This window comes from Cyrtonyx montezumae, unplaced genomic scaffold, assembly GCF_038088225.1.
Source record: "Cyrtonyx montezumae isolate F1298 unplaced genomic scaffold, pur_monq_1.0 scaffold_14, whole genome shotgun sequence".
Lineage (NCBI taxonomy): Eukaryota > Metazoa > Chordata > Aves > Galliformes > Odontophoridae > Cyrtonyx > Cyrtonyx montezumae.
In genome coordinates, this window is record NW_027071870.1 from 3,237,177 (window position 1) to 3,251,856 (window position 14,680).

General features: G+C 47.1%; 1 protein-coding gene across 1 annotated transcript; it reads right to left on the bottom strand.

Moving 5' to 3' along the window:
- Positions 1–2,327: 2,327 nt before the first annotated feature.
- Positions 2,328–4,721, bottom strand: FZD1 (frizzled class receptor 1). Its single transcript, XM_065731288.1, has one exon. It carries the CDS (start codon positions 4,361–4,363, stop codon positions 2,579–2,581), a length of 1,785 nt encoding a protein of 594 aa, XP_065587360.1. The 5' UTR covers positions 4,364–4,721; the 3' UTR covers positions 2,328–2,578.
- Positions 4,722–14,680: the final 9,959 nt, after the last annotated feature.

Sequence of the window (14,680 nt, forward strand, 5' to 3'; positions counted from 1 at the left end):
GTATTTCCATGAACATATCCTTTAACTCTGGATCAACCAAACGTTTCAAATTCAGGAAAACAAAATGATTTTACTCATGAATATATTCTGACAATATTGCAACATAATCTGAGTGTCATTCGGAGCAGTGAGAAAATCTTTTTATTTTAATAGGAAAGAGAGAAGAAAGGCTAAGTTGAGAAAACCCTTTTCTTTTAGGAAAAAAAAAAAAAGCACTGGTGAGCTTCTTTCTTCTCCTGCCATATAGCAGATCTCTTCTTGGATTTCACACCACCAACCATACCCTGTCAGAGATCTTGAACAGTTTACATTACTTCTTTTGAAGGATTAATCTAGACCGGCCCAAAGATAAAAACCAAAATGCACAATGAATTCCTGCACTGAATTCCAGCTTGTTACTGTGAACTCAACACAAGAAAAGAAAAAAGTAATCCCACACATCTCGTAGGATACACACTGCTTTCACACAGTATTTGACTTAGAGGAATATGTAAAAGGACAAGATAGTTTTGTACAAAACCTCAATTTATTTCAGAGAAATTAAAAATATGGTATTTAATATATATAAATTTCTATTCCTCTATAAATATAGATGATCTCGTGATAATGAACAGAAATAAATGCATACCAAATTCAAATAATCTTGCATTTCAGGGTATGGTAGCCATAGATAATGTTTATGAACCTAAATACAGGCATTTGTAATACAAAAAAGTTTAAAACAATACAATCAGGAGAGAAGCATTCTGCTGTTTTTCATACAGAGGACTAAATATTCAAATGCATCTGTTGAAAGTTACATTTCATTTTTAACCTTTTTTTATTATTATTTTCTTTATTTTTGTAAGAAGAAGCACATTCCCAGGAGCATGTAAGGTAGTAGATATACTGCACACATGGCATCGGATCTTTGTAGTGTGCAATGTTATTACCATAGTGAAGGGGGATAAAAAAAAAAAAAAAAAGGAAAAAAAGAAAAGACAGCAGAGGCTCTTTAAGGTCTAACATCCCACCAGAGTGCTCAGACATCCTGGTTTTCTGTTTTCCCTTTGTTTTTACTACTGGCAAAAATCATCACACCCTCATAACGTGTAATGAATTAAATGTCAATGGATTAAAATTCAGGGAACGGGAACGGCTCAAACGCTTCCAAACTGAAGAGCCAGCTTATGGATTTAATTAAAAAAAAATCTGAATGCTGCATTTTATTCCGATGAAGCTCTTTCTACTGAGCTCATATTTCCTGATCCTGTTCACGCAGAGCCCGCAGTTAACCCCAGTGAGCACCAGCAGGCAGCAAGGCGTTCCAGGTAGTTCTCCCTCAACATTTTCCCTATGGGGAGATGAACGGCAACGCACAAAAGTTGCCCTGCAAGGACAGCAGGAGCTGAAACTGACTCCTGGGTCTGGATTTGCAGGTGGCCTTTATCTTTTCCTTCAAAACCTCTGCTTGTCAACAACAAGGCTAACATCTCATTCCTGAGGGAGAATGCAGAGTGGGCACCTCCCGGCTTTACAGCTCAAAAGTTCACTAGGGTGCCTAAAATTTTATATATATATATATATATATAAATAAAGGAAATTTGGTATACATATGTCCCCATTCACTTCCAAAGCCATCAGACATGCTACAGGTGCAGACAGTGATCAACCTCAACTCCTGGCTGAAGCACGACAGAACATCCAACTCCTTCTTCAACTACATGGTGCACTTAAATCAATTTAACAAGGAGAAAGGACAGCCAGCAGCCAGCCCCTTGTATGGGACACCGTGGTGATACTCTTCCTTTGCAAAAAGGCTGAACAGACCTTCAAGCAGGTCAGGCTATTGTTCCTCAACTCCCAGAAAAATGGGTCCCGTGGCCAAAGCTTGGCCTGGGAAGGCTGGCACATGCCAAAGCGTGGTTCCAGGCAGTGCCAGGCAGCATAGTTGGCTGGGTGGCCCTTCTGGCCATGCTGTCCCTGCATGGTGTGGGGCAGGAGGCTGTGAGGCAGCATGCTCCTCCCCACCCTACCACTCCCACACACCTCAGGCAGGCCGGGAGCAGTGCCCAGGCCAAGGTTGGACTGAGGTGCTCCATGCCAGCACCAGGCACCCGCCCCAGCCCAGGCTCTGCTGCTGCTGAAACTCTGAGCAAAGCCATTGCAAAACACGTGTGGGGGAGAGGGAAGGGGATTCATTTGGTTTCTTTTGCTGGAAATTTTTCCCATCCTGCCCTACAAAACAAAATCCCAATGCCTTTTTCTTTAAGGGAAAAAAAAAGTGGTGCCAAGGAAGTAAAATCTGCAAACGGGTTAAAAATGTCCTAAATAATTAAAAAAGTGAGTTGTTTTTTTGTTGGTTTTTTTTTTTTTTGCTTTTTTGTTATTTAAATACAAATATACTTACAAAATCTTACAGAGGCTATTTACATCTCTCTCCCCCAGCCTTACATTACGTTCAGTTCCTATGGGAGACAGCAAGAGAGCAGAGGGAGAACAAAAACCCCAAGTCTGTCCCAAGCACGCAGTTCCCCACCTGACCTTTCCTCTGCAGGATCATCAGCAGTCCGCACAGTTTTCCCACCCGGCTGCAGGCTCACACAGTGGTCTCGCCCTGCTTGCTGTTGGTGAGCCTGGTGTAGAACTTCCGCCAAGAGTTGAGTGTTTTCCCCGACCAGATCCAAAAGCCCGAGGTGATGCCCACAATTAAGGTCATGAGATACTTGATCATGAAGACAGTGAAGTCAGGGCTCATGGGCGGGTGATGGCTGCTGTGGTTATTGGGGCAGGGGATGGCATAGCTCTTACAGCTCTGCGTGACCCAGCTCCTTTCCCACTGTTCCCTAAAAGCTTGCTCGTAAAAGTAGCAGGCAATGACGATGGTGGCCGGTACCGTGTAGAGGACGCTGAAGATCCCAATCCTCACCATGAGCTTCTCCAGTTTCTCCGTCTTGGTGCCATCGTGCTTCATGATGGTCCGGATCCTGAAGAGGGACACGAAGCCAGCCAGCAGGAAGGAGGTGCCGATGAACAGGTAGACGAACAGCGGGGCCAGCACGAAGCCCCGCAGGGCGTCCACGTTGTTGATGCCCACAAAGCAGACACCGCTCAGCACATCTCCGTCCACCTGCCCCAGGGCCAGGATGGTGATGGTCTTGATGGCTGGCACAGCCCAGGCAGCCAGGTGGAAGTACTGGGAGTTGGCCTCGATGGCCTCGTGGCCCCACTTCATGCCAGCTGCCAGGAACCAGGTGAGGGAGAGGATGACCCACCAGATGGAGCTGGCCATGCCGAAGAAGTAGAGCATCATGAAGAGGATGGTGCAGCCCTCCCGCTTTGTGCCCTGCGCCACGGTCCGCGAGCCATCCTCGGCGAAACGCTCGTTGCAGACCACCCTCTCCTCCAGCAGGAAGCCAGCGATGTAGGCCACGGCCACGGCCGTGTAGCAGCCCGAGAGGAAGATGATGGGCCGCTCGGGGTAGCTGAAGCGCTTCATGTCCACCAGGTAGGTGAGGACAGTGAAGAGCGTGGAGGCGCAGCACAGTACCGACCAGATGCCGATCCAGGTGCGGGAGAAGCGCAGCTCCTCGGGCCCGAAGTACATGAGCCCGTAGAGTCGCCCGGGCTCGCAGGGCGCCCCGCAGTCCTTCTCGCCCAGGAAGCGGTAGTTCAGGTAGGAGGGCACCTTCAGCGCCCGCGGGCAGGAGAAGCGCCCACGGGGCTCACCCGGCCCCGAACCCCCCGCGCCGCCGCCGCGCTGCGGGTTGCTGGTCCAGCTCTCGGGGCGCAGCGCGGGCGTGGGGGTGCCGCGCTCGGAGGCGTTCTGCCCCACGCAGAGCTCTCCGGCCCCGTGCACCGGGAACTTCTCGCAGCGCAGCGTGTCGGGCCACTGGAAGCCGAACTTGTTCATGAGGGCCTCGCAGCCCTGGCGGGCGCGCTCGCAAAGAGAGCGGCAGGGCGGCAGGGCCTGCTCCAGCACGGTGCACACCGGGGCGTACATGGAGCACAGGAAGAACTTGAGCTCGGCCGAGCACTGCACCTTCACCAGCGGGTAGAACTGGTGCACCTCCAGCCCCGCGTCCTCCTGGTTGGTGTGGCCCAGCAGGTTGGGCATGATGGTCTGGTTGTAGGCGATGTCTGTGCACAGCGGGATGGAGATAGGCTGGCAGTAGCCGTGGTCCGGGATGGAGATGCCCCGCTCGCTGAGCGCCGCGGGCTGAGCCGCGGGCTGCGCCCCGGCCGGCGGCACCGCCGCCCACAGCAGCGGCAGCAGCAGCACCGGCAGCGCCGTTGGCCGCCGCGGGCACCGATCGCCGCCCGCCCGCCGCCCGCTGCCAACTTCCCCGCGGCCGCCGCCCGCCGGCCCGCGCCGCTCGGCCATGCTCAGTCGGTGCCGCCCGCCCAGCCGGGCTCCCGCCGCCGCCGCGCCGCCGCTGCTCCTCCCGGCCCGAAGTTGCGACTCATGAAGGGAGCGGCGGAGCAGGGACGGGGCGGCCCCGGCCGCCGCTCGCACAGCTCTGCCCGCTCCGGCGGCAGCTCCGTCCCGCCGCGCTCCGACTACCGCCGCCGCCTCCTCCGCCGCCGCCGCCGCCTGACCATTTGTGCCGGCCCCTCGAGCCCGCGCCCCTCGCCTCGCCGCGCCGCGCCGCGCTCCCTCCGACCGGTTTCCAGGCGCCCCGCAGTCTGCCTTTGGCCGGGAGGGAGGAGCCTTGAAACCGACGCCGAACTTTCCTGCGTAAGGGACCGTCTCCCAACGCCTCACCCGGGGGCGGGCGCAGGCGGGCGCGGGGCAGCACAAAGGCGGCGGGGGCGGGACGGGGCGGGACGGAGGGGCCCAGGGGCTGAGCGGCTCCCGGGTTCGGGGATGGATGGGAGGGTGGGGGGTTGGGTAGGCTGCCCCGGGGGACCTCAGGCCGCCTCAGCAGGCGGCGCGGCCCCGCTTCCATCGGGCGGGACAAAGGGCGAAGTCTCGCACAAAGCCGCGGCCCCGCGCACCACGCGCTGCCCTCTGCGGGCGGCCGCCCCGCTCCGGCGGTGCCGCGGCCCCGGGGCCCCTTCTGCTCTACAGCCACGGGGCGTTCCTGGTCCCCCGCGGCACCACAGGGAGCGCCTCGGGTCCCCCCTAACACTCCCCCCTCCCAGGACGGGCAGCTGCTCTCATTCCGGCTCCGTGAAAGCCCAGCGGGTGCTCGGGAGGGGAAATCGATATTTGCCAAATGGACACGAGCACGGTGGTGTGGGGAGGGGGAGACGGGGCCCGGGGAGGAGGACCGTGCCGCTGTCGGGACTCTGCTTGCAAGGGGTGAAGGAGACGAAGCGGGGAACAATAGCCGAGCGCCTTTGCCGGCGTTGCGTCGAGGCGGAACGATTGTTGGGACAACTTCGGAGGAGCGGCGGCAGTTAGAGGGCTGAGATGGCGATAGCTGCTCTGAGCTGTACGCGGGGATGCGGGAGCAGCCACAGCACGAACGAGGCATCGAAAGTGTCTCGATGTCTGTCTTTTATGTACAACTTCTGCCTAGAACCCCTACAGCAGAAGCCCGAAACACAAAAGTAATCACGAGAATAAGGCTTTGTCGTCACTCTCACTCCACGTGCCCAATAGACAGCTATTTGAGTTCAATTTAAGGGGAATGCTGCACAACTTAAAATACCTCGGGTCAGGGTTTTACAGTATTTGCAGTATCCCGAGTAGGATTGCCAATGGTGGCTGTTTCTTCCTGTGTGTCTGCAGTGCAGAGTCACAGTTCTGTTTGTTCTTCCAAAACGTGTAACCAGAAGAATGGTGGAGGCTGAACGGGGGATTTACTGTACTCACTGAAACTCAATATGAATAAGAAACTGTGCTGCTGGAGGTGAGGAGAGTGCTAGCACGTTTTCCAAGCAGTGACTAACCAAGACTCTGTGCTGTAGAGGTAGAGTCATTAAGGTTGGAAGAGACCCTCAGATCACCTAGTCCAGCTGCCAGCACATCCCCACCACCATGCCCACTGACCGTGTCCCTCAGTGCCACATCTACACAGTTCTTGAACACCTCCGGGGATGGTGAGCACCACCTCCCTGGGCAGCCCATTCTAGTGCCTCACCATTCTTTCTGAGAAGACATTTTTCCTAATATCTGACTGCTACGACTGCCTCTCAGAGCAGAACCAGGTGTGGTGCTTCCCCAGCTAGCTGTTGTGCTGCCCCACAACGTGCCATGCTCACTGATGGGTTGCAAAAACCCATTAGGAATAAGACAATCCCAGCATTTACTCCAGGCTGCCACAGGTGGCAAGGGTTAATGAAAGATATTCGTATCTCTGGGAGAGCTGCAGATAATGCTTGGACGTGCTATTTAGGCCACTTTCTTTCTCCCAGCAGTGCTGTCCCACATTCAAACTAATTAATAGTGAGATCTATGCTGTGTAACGACTGTAGGAGCGGGATCATGTTTAAAAACTGTACAACCTTAAATATGTCGATTGCTGATGTCCTCAATTACTGAGGTTCATTGGTTTCTTTCAAGAGCTCTCTTCTCTGAGGACCATAGTTCAAAAAGGATGTGTGCAAATGCTGTCTTTTTCCATCTTTTACTGAAAGAAGTTTGATTCATGGCAGAGCATATTTACAGATTTAATCTGTAGATTTTTCTACCTCAGTAATTGAAATTACTAACTCCTTTCTAGCACAAAACTTAATTTGTATTCAGCTAGAATTGTTTTTCTATTCATTCTGAAACAATAGAACACTGAATCTTTGGACAGGAACAAGTATTTGCACACTCGTTCTCACAGAAAAAGAGTATGGACTTCAAACCACTCTCAGGAAGTTTCTGTGGCTTTCTGCCCGTGGTTTCTAGCCCTCAGAGTACATTTTGCAGTCCATGAAAGGTGGTTAAAACACACGAGTCCATCCTCAGTTGTCTTAGATTTTCTGTACAGGAGTTGGTATTTGTAATATTTAGAAAAGATTTTTGAAAACAAACAACAGTGAAAACCCTCTGAAGAGTCACTAAGTTGATGTATGTGAAAAGCCAGAAGAGTTTTCTAGGAGAAGGATCTGTGTATGCCAGGCAAGGTTTGCACATACTTGTAATACCTGTTATCAGACCAGCTGATATGGAAGGAAAACCATACAAATGTCTGTGTTAGCACACTGCTTTTGTGGTTCTGAAGCAGTAGCTACTAAAGCTAAATGCAGCTTGGGAACAATTGCTTAGATTTCAGTGTAGATGTACCAGTGAGACCAGCTTGGAAAGAGAGGGAACTGGGATGGATGGGGTGTTGTGAGAGAACTGGGCTGGGAGCTGTTAAGTTCATGAGCATTCCTAGGACATGATGGTTTTAACACTTCAGTGACTTTTCTGGTAACAAAAGAAAATTCTATGTGGAAAAAATCCTCCCAGCAGCACTTGTCCTAGATTTCAAGTACCCCAAACCACAAAACTCATCATTAGAAGCATAATTCTCTGTGGCTCAAAACACCAGCTTCATTTAAACTGTGCCAGAGCAAGGAACAAGTAACACGTTGATGTCTATCAACTACTACTGCTACAGATGACACTGCCAGCACACCATCAGCATCCTCTGGTCTCACATTTGCAGTTCCAGCAGTGTAATGTACTGTGTCCTGCACATGGCTGTGCTACCAGTGAATGAAATTCTCCCCCAAAACAAGACATTCTTCCTCTGCTTCCATCACCTTACTTATCTCTCTCTGAAACGGATCATCAAGTAGCTGTCTCTCCTTAATCATAAAATCATAAATCATTTGAATTGGAAGGGACCTTTTAAGGTCATCTGGTCCAGCCCTCCTTCAATGAGCAGGGATACCTACAGCTAGATCAGGTGCTCAGAGCCCTGTCCAACCTGACCTTGAATGACTCCAGGGATGGGGCATCCACCACCTCTCTGGGCAACCTCGGCCAGTACCTCACCACCTTTACTGTAAAGAGCTTTATTCTTATATTTCATCTAAATCCCCCATTTTAGTTTGAAACCATTTCCCCTTGTCATGTCACAACAGACCCTGATAAAGAATCTGTCCCGTCCCTTCTTACAGCCCCCCTTTAGATACTGAAAGGCAGCTCTCACGTCTCCTTGGAGCCTTCTCTTCTCCATGCTAAACAGCCCTCAGCCTGTCCTCATAGGAGAGTTGTTCCATCCCTTGGATTATTTTTGTGGCCCTCCTCTGGTCATGCTTTAACAGGTCTATGTCTCTCCAGTACTGAGGACTCCACATGTGGATGCAGTACTCCAGGTGAGGCCTCACAACACAGTACAAGAAGGGCAGGATCTCCTCCGTTGCCATACTGGCTGCACTTCTTTTGATGCAACCCAGGATATGGTTGGCTTTCTGTGCTGCGAAGGCACATTCCTGGCTGTCCAGCTGCCATCCACCAGTATCCTCAGGTCCTTTTTGGCAGGGCTATTCTCTGTCATTACATCCTCCAGGTTATACTGATAGTGGGGGTTTCCATGACCTAGGTGCAAGACCTTGCACTTGGAGTTACTGAACCTCATGAGATTCACCTGGTCCCACTGCTTGATCCAGTCTAGGGCTCTCTGGATGGCATCCCATCCCTCAGGCATCTTGACCATACTACACAGCTCAGTGTCATCTGCAAAGTTGCTGAGAGTGCATCTGATACCACTGTTGATGTCAGTGATGAAGAAAGAGCACTGGTCCCAGTACTGACCCTGAAGAATACCACTTGTCACTGATCTCTGTCTGGACATTGATCCATTGGCCACCACTCGGTGCAATCTGCCAACTACTCATCTATTGAAGGCTGTTGTGGGGAGCCGTGTCCAAGACTTACTGGAGTCCAAATAGATGACCTCAGTGGCTCTTTGCTTGTCTGTTGACACAGTAATGCCATCACAGAAAGCCACTAGTTTTCAGTCTGACCACAAGTGGTATGTGTAGTAAGGGAGTGGCTGCACATATCAGTAAAGTATAAAGACATATGATAACATAAATGTATGTTTGTCCAGTAAATTAAAACAAAAACTAACAAACTTCTCAGTTGATTCAAGGTTTTACAGTTTGCATTTTAAATGAGGGGTTAAGTGTTGGATTGTCATAGTATAGTGTGACAAGTCAAATGCTGAATAGTGTTTTATCTGATGCTGAGCATGAATTTTGCATGATAAGAACAGCTGAGTTTTTCGGGGGGGGGGCTGAGGGAATGCAACATTACTGCTAGATGGAGAGAAAGAGGTTTTATTAGCTCAGTAGAGATAAGTATTCAAGTACGTAATCTATAGTGATTAGTAATGTATACTGTATTCATGAATCCTCTCAGAGTGACTTAGAATTCCATCTAGACAGGGGATTCCAGATGAAACAATAGATCCCCAGTTCAGATGGGCCTCGTTTCAGCATCTCTTTCTCCAACACTGGCAGCACAGGTCGCATCAAGTCCTCACCATGCACAAAAAAGGGTGGGTGCTGAAGAATCAGTATGGACAGCAAGCGGTGGAATGAAGGGCACAGGTGATCACAGTGTCATACGTCTCAAATAGCAAGATGAAATTAGGTACCTTCTTCCATTGCTGTGTTAAAACTACTGCATATTTCTGATGATAAAATCCTCTATCCAGGTAATACAGACTCCTTAAACTAAGTTGTTTGATTCTCATATTTGATTCAGCGGTGTACAAATGAAAATTCTGGAGAAAAATTATCCCAGGCAGCTTTTACAGTTGCATAGTAAGATCCATTTCGCTTTGCAGCATGCCAGTGACATAGCCATCTCCCCAAAGGCCATGGGCGTCTCACAGATTTAGTCTTGCCAGAAGAACAAAATCTTGAAAATGTAAAAGCCTACCTTGGTTACTGACTATCTCTTGGAACATCTAGAGGACTTGGGAGTATGCCTGCACAGACATAGCAAACACATGCAGCAACTGGCAGAGCAGATTGGAAGGAGGTGACCATGAGCCCTACTTGATGGTGCAACCAAGCAGCAAAGCATCTCACAGCTATACAGCCAAGTGCTTAGAAGGCCATTTCAGCAGAGGCCATTGTTATTAAGAGGTGTTTGACAGGATACCAAGCAATTCTCAATTCTCTTACCATCAGGTGTCCTAGGTCGTCTCACTCTCAGATTTCTCCCAGATGCTTTTATACATGCCTTTTATTAATTGGCTGCGTTCCTTCATGATTGTTGATTCATGTAAAAAATTTACTTTGTATTTGAGGGTTGTGAGAATAGGAGAAATAGACTGGAAATTGAGCTCTAGCCACTGAAGTCAGTGGTAATTTACTCCTGCTGTGTGACACCTATTGTAACCCAAACTCCTATGGTGTAGCATGGGCTAGGAATAAAGAGCAATCTCTGACTAGCGCTCCTGTAAGTCAGACCCCCATTACAGTCAGTTTATACACTTTAAAGAGGCACGAGGAGGAACACTGCACAGTCAAAGCAGATTACAAAGAGTCTCTTCCTCCCTATACCAACAGCATTTTTTTCTTTAATATCATTTATTCAAGATAGATTGGGTATGTGGAGATTTGATTTTGTTTTCTTTTCAGAAGAAATATAGATGCTCCCTTGCAAATTGAAGCCGCATGTTGCCTGCCTTTCCTTACATGTTCTGCGCTGGGCGAGAGGCGTGGGGCTGCAGCCTCTCTGCTTCTGCAAGAAGTTTTCTGGGGAATGAGGCAAAGTCACAGCTCTTAAAAGGGCAATTGCAGATCACAGCTCATTTTGTTCAGAGGAAATGTGAACATTTTTACTCTCTTTTTATTTCCCTTTCTTGGGTGAATTCTCCCGCAGTTACGTACAGTGCCTGAGAACAACACAGCCTCTCTCTTGTTCCTCAGACACAGATGCTGATTTAAGGGCTGAAGCCTGCAATCCTTACTCCCCAGAGCAGACCTGCTGCTTTTATTGATGCAAAGGAAGTGAGTAGAACTCTGTAAGGCTGGGATGTGAGGAGAAATTACAGGACGAGCCCTCACTGCTTCTGGTCTCACACTGCTTTTGCCATGCTTTGAGCACATCTCTCTTAGTGAAATTGCTCCCTATTTACACTGATGCAAATGAGACTAAGATCATATTTATTTATCAGATGCATTATTTCAAAATATCAAATTTAAAAGGCTTATGTGTGAGGTGAGGGAATAGAGTGTAGGAAAGCTTGTCTTCTTTGTCTTTTAGGCACGTGCATTTTCCATGAATGTTACTGAGAGAATGAGCAGGATGAGGTCAGAGCTAAGAGTAATTCAGAGCCTGGATCTGCCTTTATCTACAGAATGTGGCTTGGTACAGATTAGAAGAGAATCTCAGCTTTCACTTTAAAAGAAATCTTTTGGGCTTTTGTTTTACTTTGGAAAGACAGCTTTAAATATTTAACCAGTGTAAACAGAGGCAAACTGCCCAGGAAGATTGAAAGGACTGAGCTGCTAGGATCTCCTTGTAAGCATTTCTTCTCCCCTGAATACATTCTTCTTCATGTAAGAGGAGTCAGCTGTATTTTGAAGTAAATTCTTTTCAGAAACTTTAGGCTGGCTTTGTGAAAGGAATTTCCTAAGGATGGAGAGCACTGGTTTTCTAGGCCTTCCCTCGGTTCTGCTGCTGTCTTTTCCTGCTGGAATTTCCACTGCTCTGTGACCCTGGCTGCACAGCCACTGTTAGACATGGCAGCATCTCCAGGAGTATTCAAGATACTGCACATGAACCCCATATAAACCATCCTTAGCCTCATATTGGTGTCTCGAGTGATCTGTTTGCTTCAGCTGGCCGCATGCTGAATGTAGGATCTGAATCAAGTATTTCTTGCCTTGGGTCCTTACACTGGAGTGACCCAAGTCATGTCTGGGATGGCCAGTCTGCAAGCAGCCATGTAACCCATGTAACACAGTGACACAGCCAGCCTTGGGGCTGCTGGGTGGGAGTCGACTCACACACAGGATTTATTCTAGACAGAAACACATAGTATTTCTGAAAAGCCATTGAGTTTTTATATTTCTGTTTATATACCTCTTTAGAATTATATAGCTTCCTCTTGGATGTATCTTAGCCTTTAAAAAAATGCAGACTGATTTAAATAGTTGCTTAGAAGTTTGTAATAGGAGTGTACTGTGCCTACACGTACATCCTTTCAAGAACATATCTAACTGCAATTAAGTTTTGGAGGTTGAGGTCTTCTTTTTGTCAGAGAAAGGTTAGCAGGATCCTAAACTTTATCACACTGATACAGGTTGATTTAGCAACAGGGATCAATATATATTAGTTTAAGGACTAATATATTAGTTGAGGAAAAGGAATCGAGTGCCTGTTCTAAAACTTCTCATTTTAACTTTGCTTGGTGTGTGAACAGCCTTGTTTTTCTCAACTGTTCTGCTTCACAGGAGAGCTGGAGTCATAGTAACTACTTTTATCTTTGCATCCACCAGGTGCAAGGACTTTTTCCTCAGATTTCACATATATTGTTTTGGATTAGAGCACACTAAGATAGAAAGTTGCTCATTACGGCCTAACAAGCTGTGGAAATTTGCCAAATTGAGAAAAAACATCTAAAGGTCAGCCAGAAGTCACTAGGATGAAGCTGATGATGGAAAAATGAGGAGAAAGTAAGTGGTTGTACGACCACCTTAGATGCTACCGCACATGCCCAGAGGGACATTAGCATATATTGAGTTCTTGAGAAAGAATGAATATGTATGCCAATATACTGCACATGTGTGTCTTAACTGCTTAAATGTAGAACTTGGAACACTGGGAGGGAGCACTTGTTTTGTCAAGTTGCCTAGTACATATTGTAAGGAATAAAGGAGTGCCACTTTCTAACACCACATTAGAGAGTTTTCTTCCCAGAATACAACAAGCAAAAGGGTTTAGTGAACTGCTATAGGAGATACTTTTCCCTCCTTCTTACTAACTTTGTAATTGCAGTTTCCAGGAGACATTTCATAGCTGCAGTTGATCTGCCCTGGAAACTGCTGTGGAACCACATCCCTGAGCCCACATCTCCGGGATATGCCAGCCAGCATCGTTTCAGCTGTTAAAAAGCTGCAAAGAACGTGTTCCCAAATGAAGTGCTAGCAGCAGATTTAGAGATGCTTCAAATGAAAACAAGCCTAATTTTGAGACAATGCAGCACTCAGAATGCCAAGGAAAGGATATGTCTTAAACCTAATTGTTTTGCCTTGTCTACTTAACTGCTTTTACTTTTTTTAAAATTTTCCTTTGAAATGTTCCACACTAGGGATATGAGGCTTAAAGGCTTGTCTGTTTCGGAAGAAGGTGCCAATATTAAATGAACCCCCTGTGTCGACACTCTTATTTCAGTTTAAAAGTATCTTTCATGGAATTAGCAAGTCGATTCCTTGCTGACATAAGCTTAATCAATATGAAGCACTCAGGCTGATGTAAATTTATCTCCTCAATGGGGATGCACCAATTTCTCTAGATCTCCTTCAAAAAGCATTTAGTTAAATTTAGTTAAGTTGTTTCTTCAGATGATCAAGTGCGCATTTATTGAAGATTTGCATTGTTGCCAGCTAAAAAAATGTATCACTTTAGTAGTAGGCAAATAACTTTACCTTTGTCGAGTGCCACCCATTAGAGAGCTGTAAGCTGAAAATATCAATAACTTTGAACAGCTTTGCATCAATGTTCTTAACCCCCATTTTCTAAATGCAGGAGCATAAGCACAGAGAAACACTGTGTTTCCAAGGTCAGGAAAATGTGTACGGTAAAGCTGGAGAGGAAATGTATGCACGCAATTTCAGAAATAACCCAATGGCTTTGAATGCCTTTGGCCCCAGCATCTTTCAGGGATCTCATACTTAAAAACTGGTGATGCTCATGCTTTCTGGTAATTGGCCCTTTAAAGTCAGATTGCCAGAGCTGGACTGATGAATCCCAGAGTAACTAGTCTGTAACCTCTCATGTGAGTTTTGTAAATACAGGGCTGGCTTTTTCTTTTTGAATGATGATCTGTCCTTGTAATAAAATCACCAACTTGATAAATATTATTTCTAATGGTATCCTCATTTAGCTATACATATAGACAGTCTAATCTCAAATTCTGAGGCAAAAAGGGTATTCTACCACTTGTTATGGCTGTACCAAGTATATTTTCTCTAGAGATAAACATTTCAAATATTACTCTCAGGGTAGAGCTTTTTAGACTTAGAAGAGGAGCACAATGACAGTATTTATATAGTACTATCATCCATTCTGGAAAAATGGTCAAGGTCCAAACAACCATTCCATCTGCTCTGTATAAAGCAAGTTTATTATTTTGAAGTCCTGTAAGTGTTGGTTCTGGTCACAAACTAGACCATCCATTAGCTCTGTTGGAAAATAAGATAATAAAGTCAGGTCCCCAGATCAGGTGTGGGTTTAGAAGAAGAGAATAATGCTATGGTACAAATGACTGCAAGGTAACTATGTGTAAAATGGACCAGAGCTAGTGTTGTCACCACAGAGTGCTTGCTCACTCTCTTGTTGAGTGATGTTACTAGAAGTTACTGCATCTTGAAATACACTGAAAATGCTTTCAAAGCTTGAAAAAAAGCCTTCTACCCTTTGCCATACATGTTGTTCTTACAACCTGAAGTCTATTTGGAATTCAGTTACACCAGTGATTTCCAAAAGAATGGAGACTTACAGCATTTTTAGCTTCAAAGAGCTTAGTTGTGCAGTACAAATACAGTATATGATTACTGCAATTAAAAAGGGAAGCTTGAGACAAAAGCT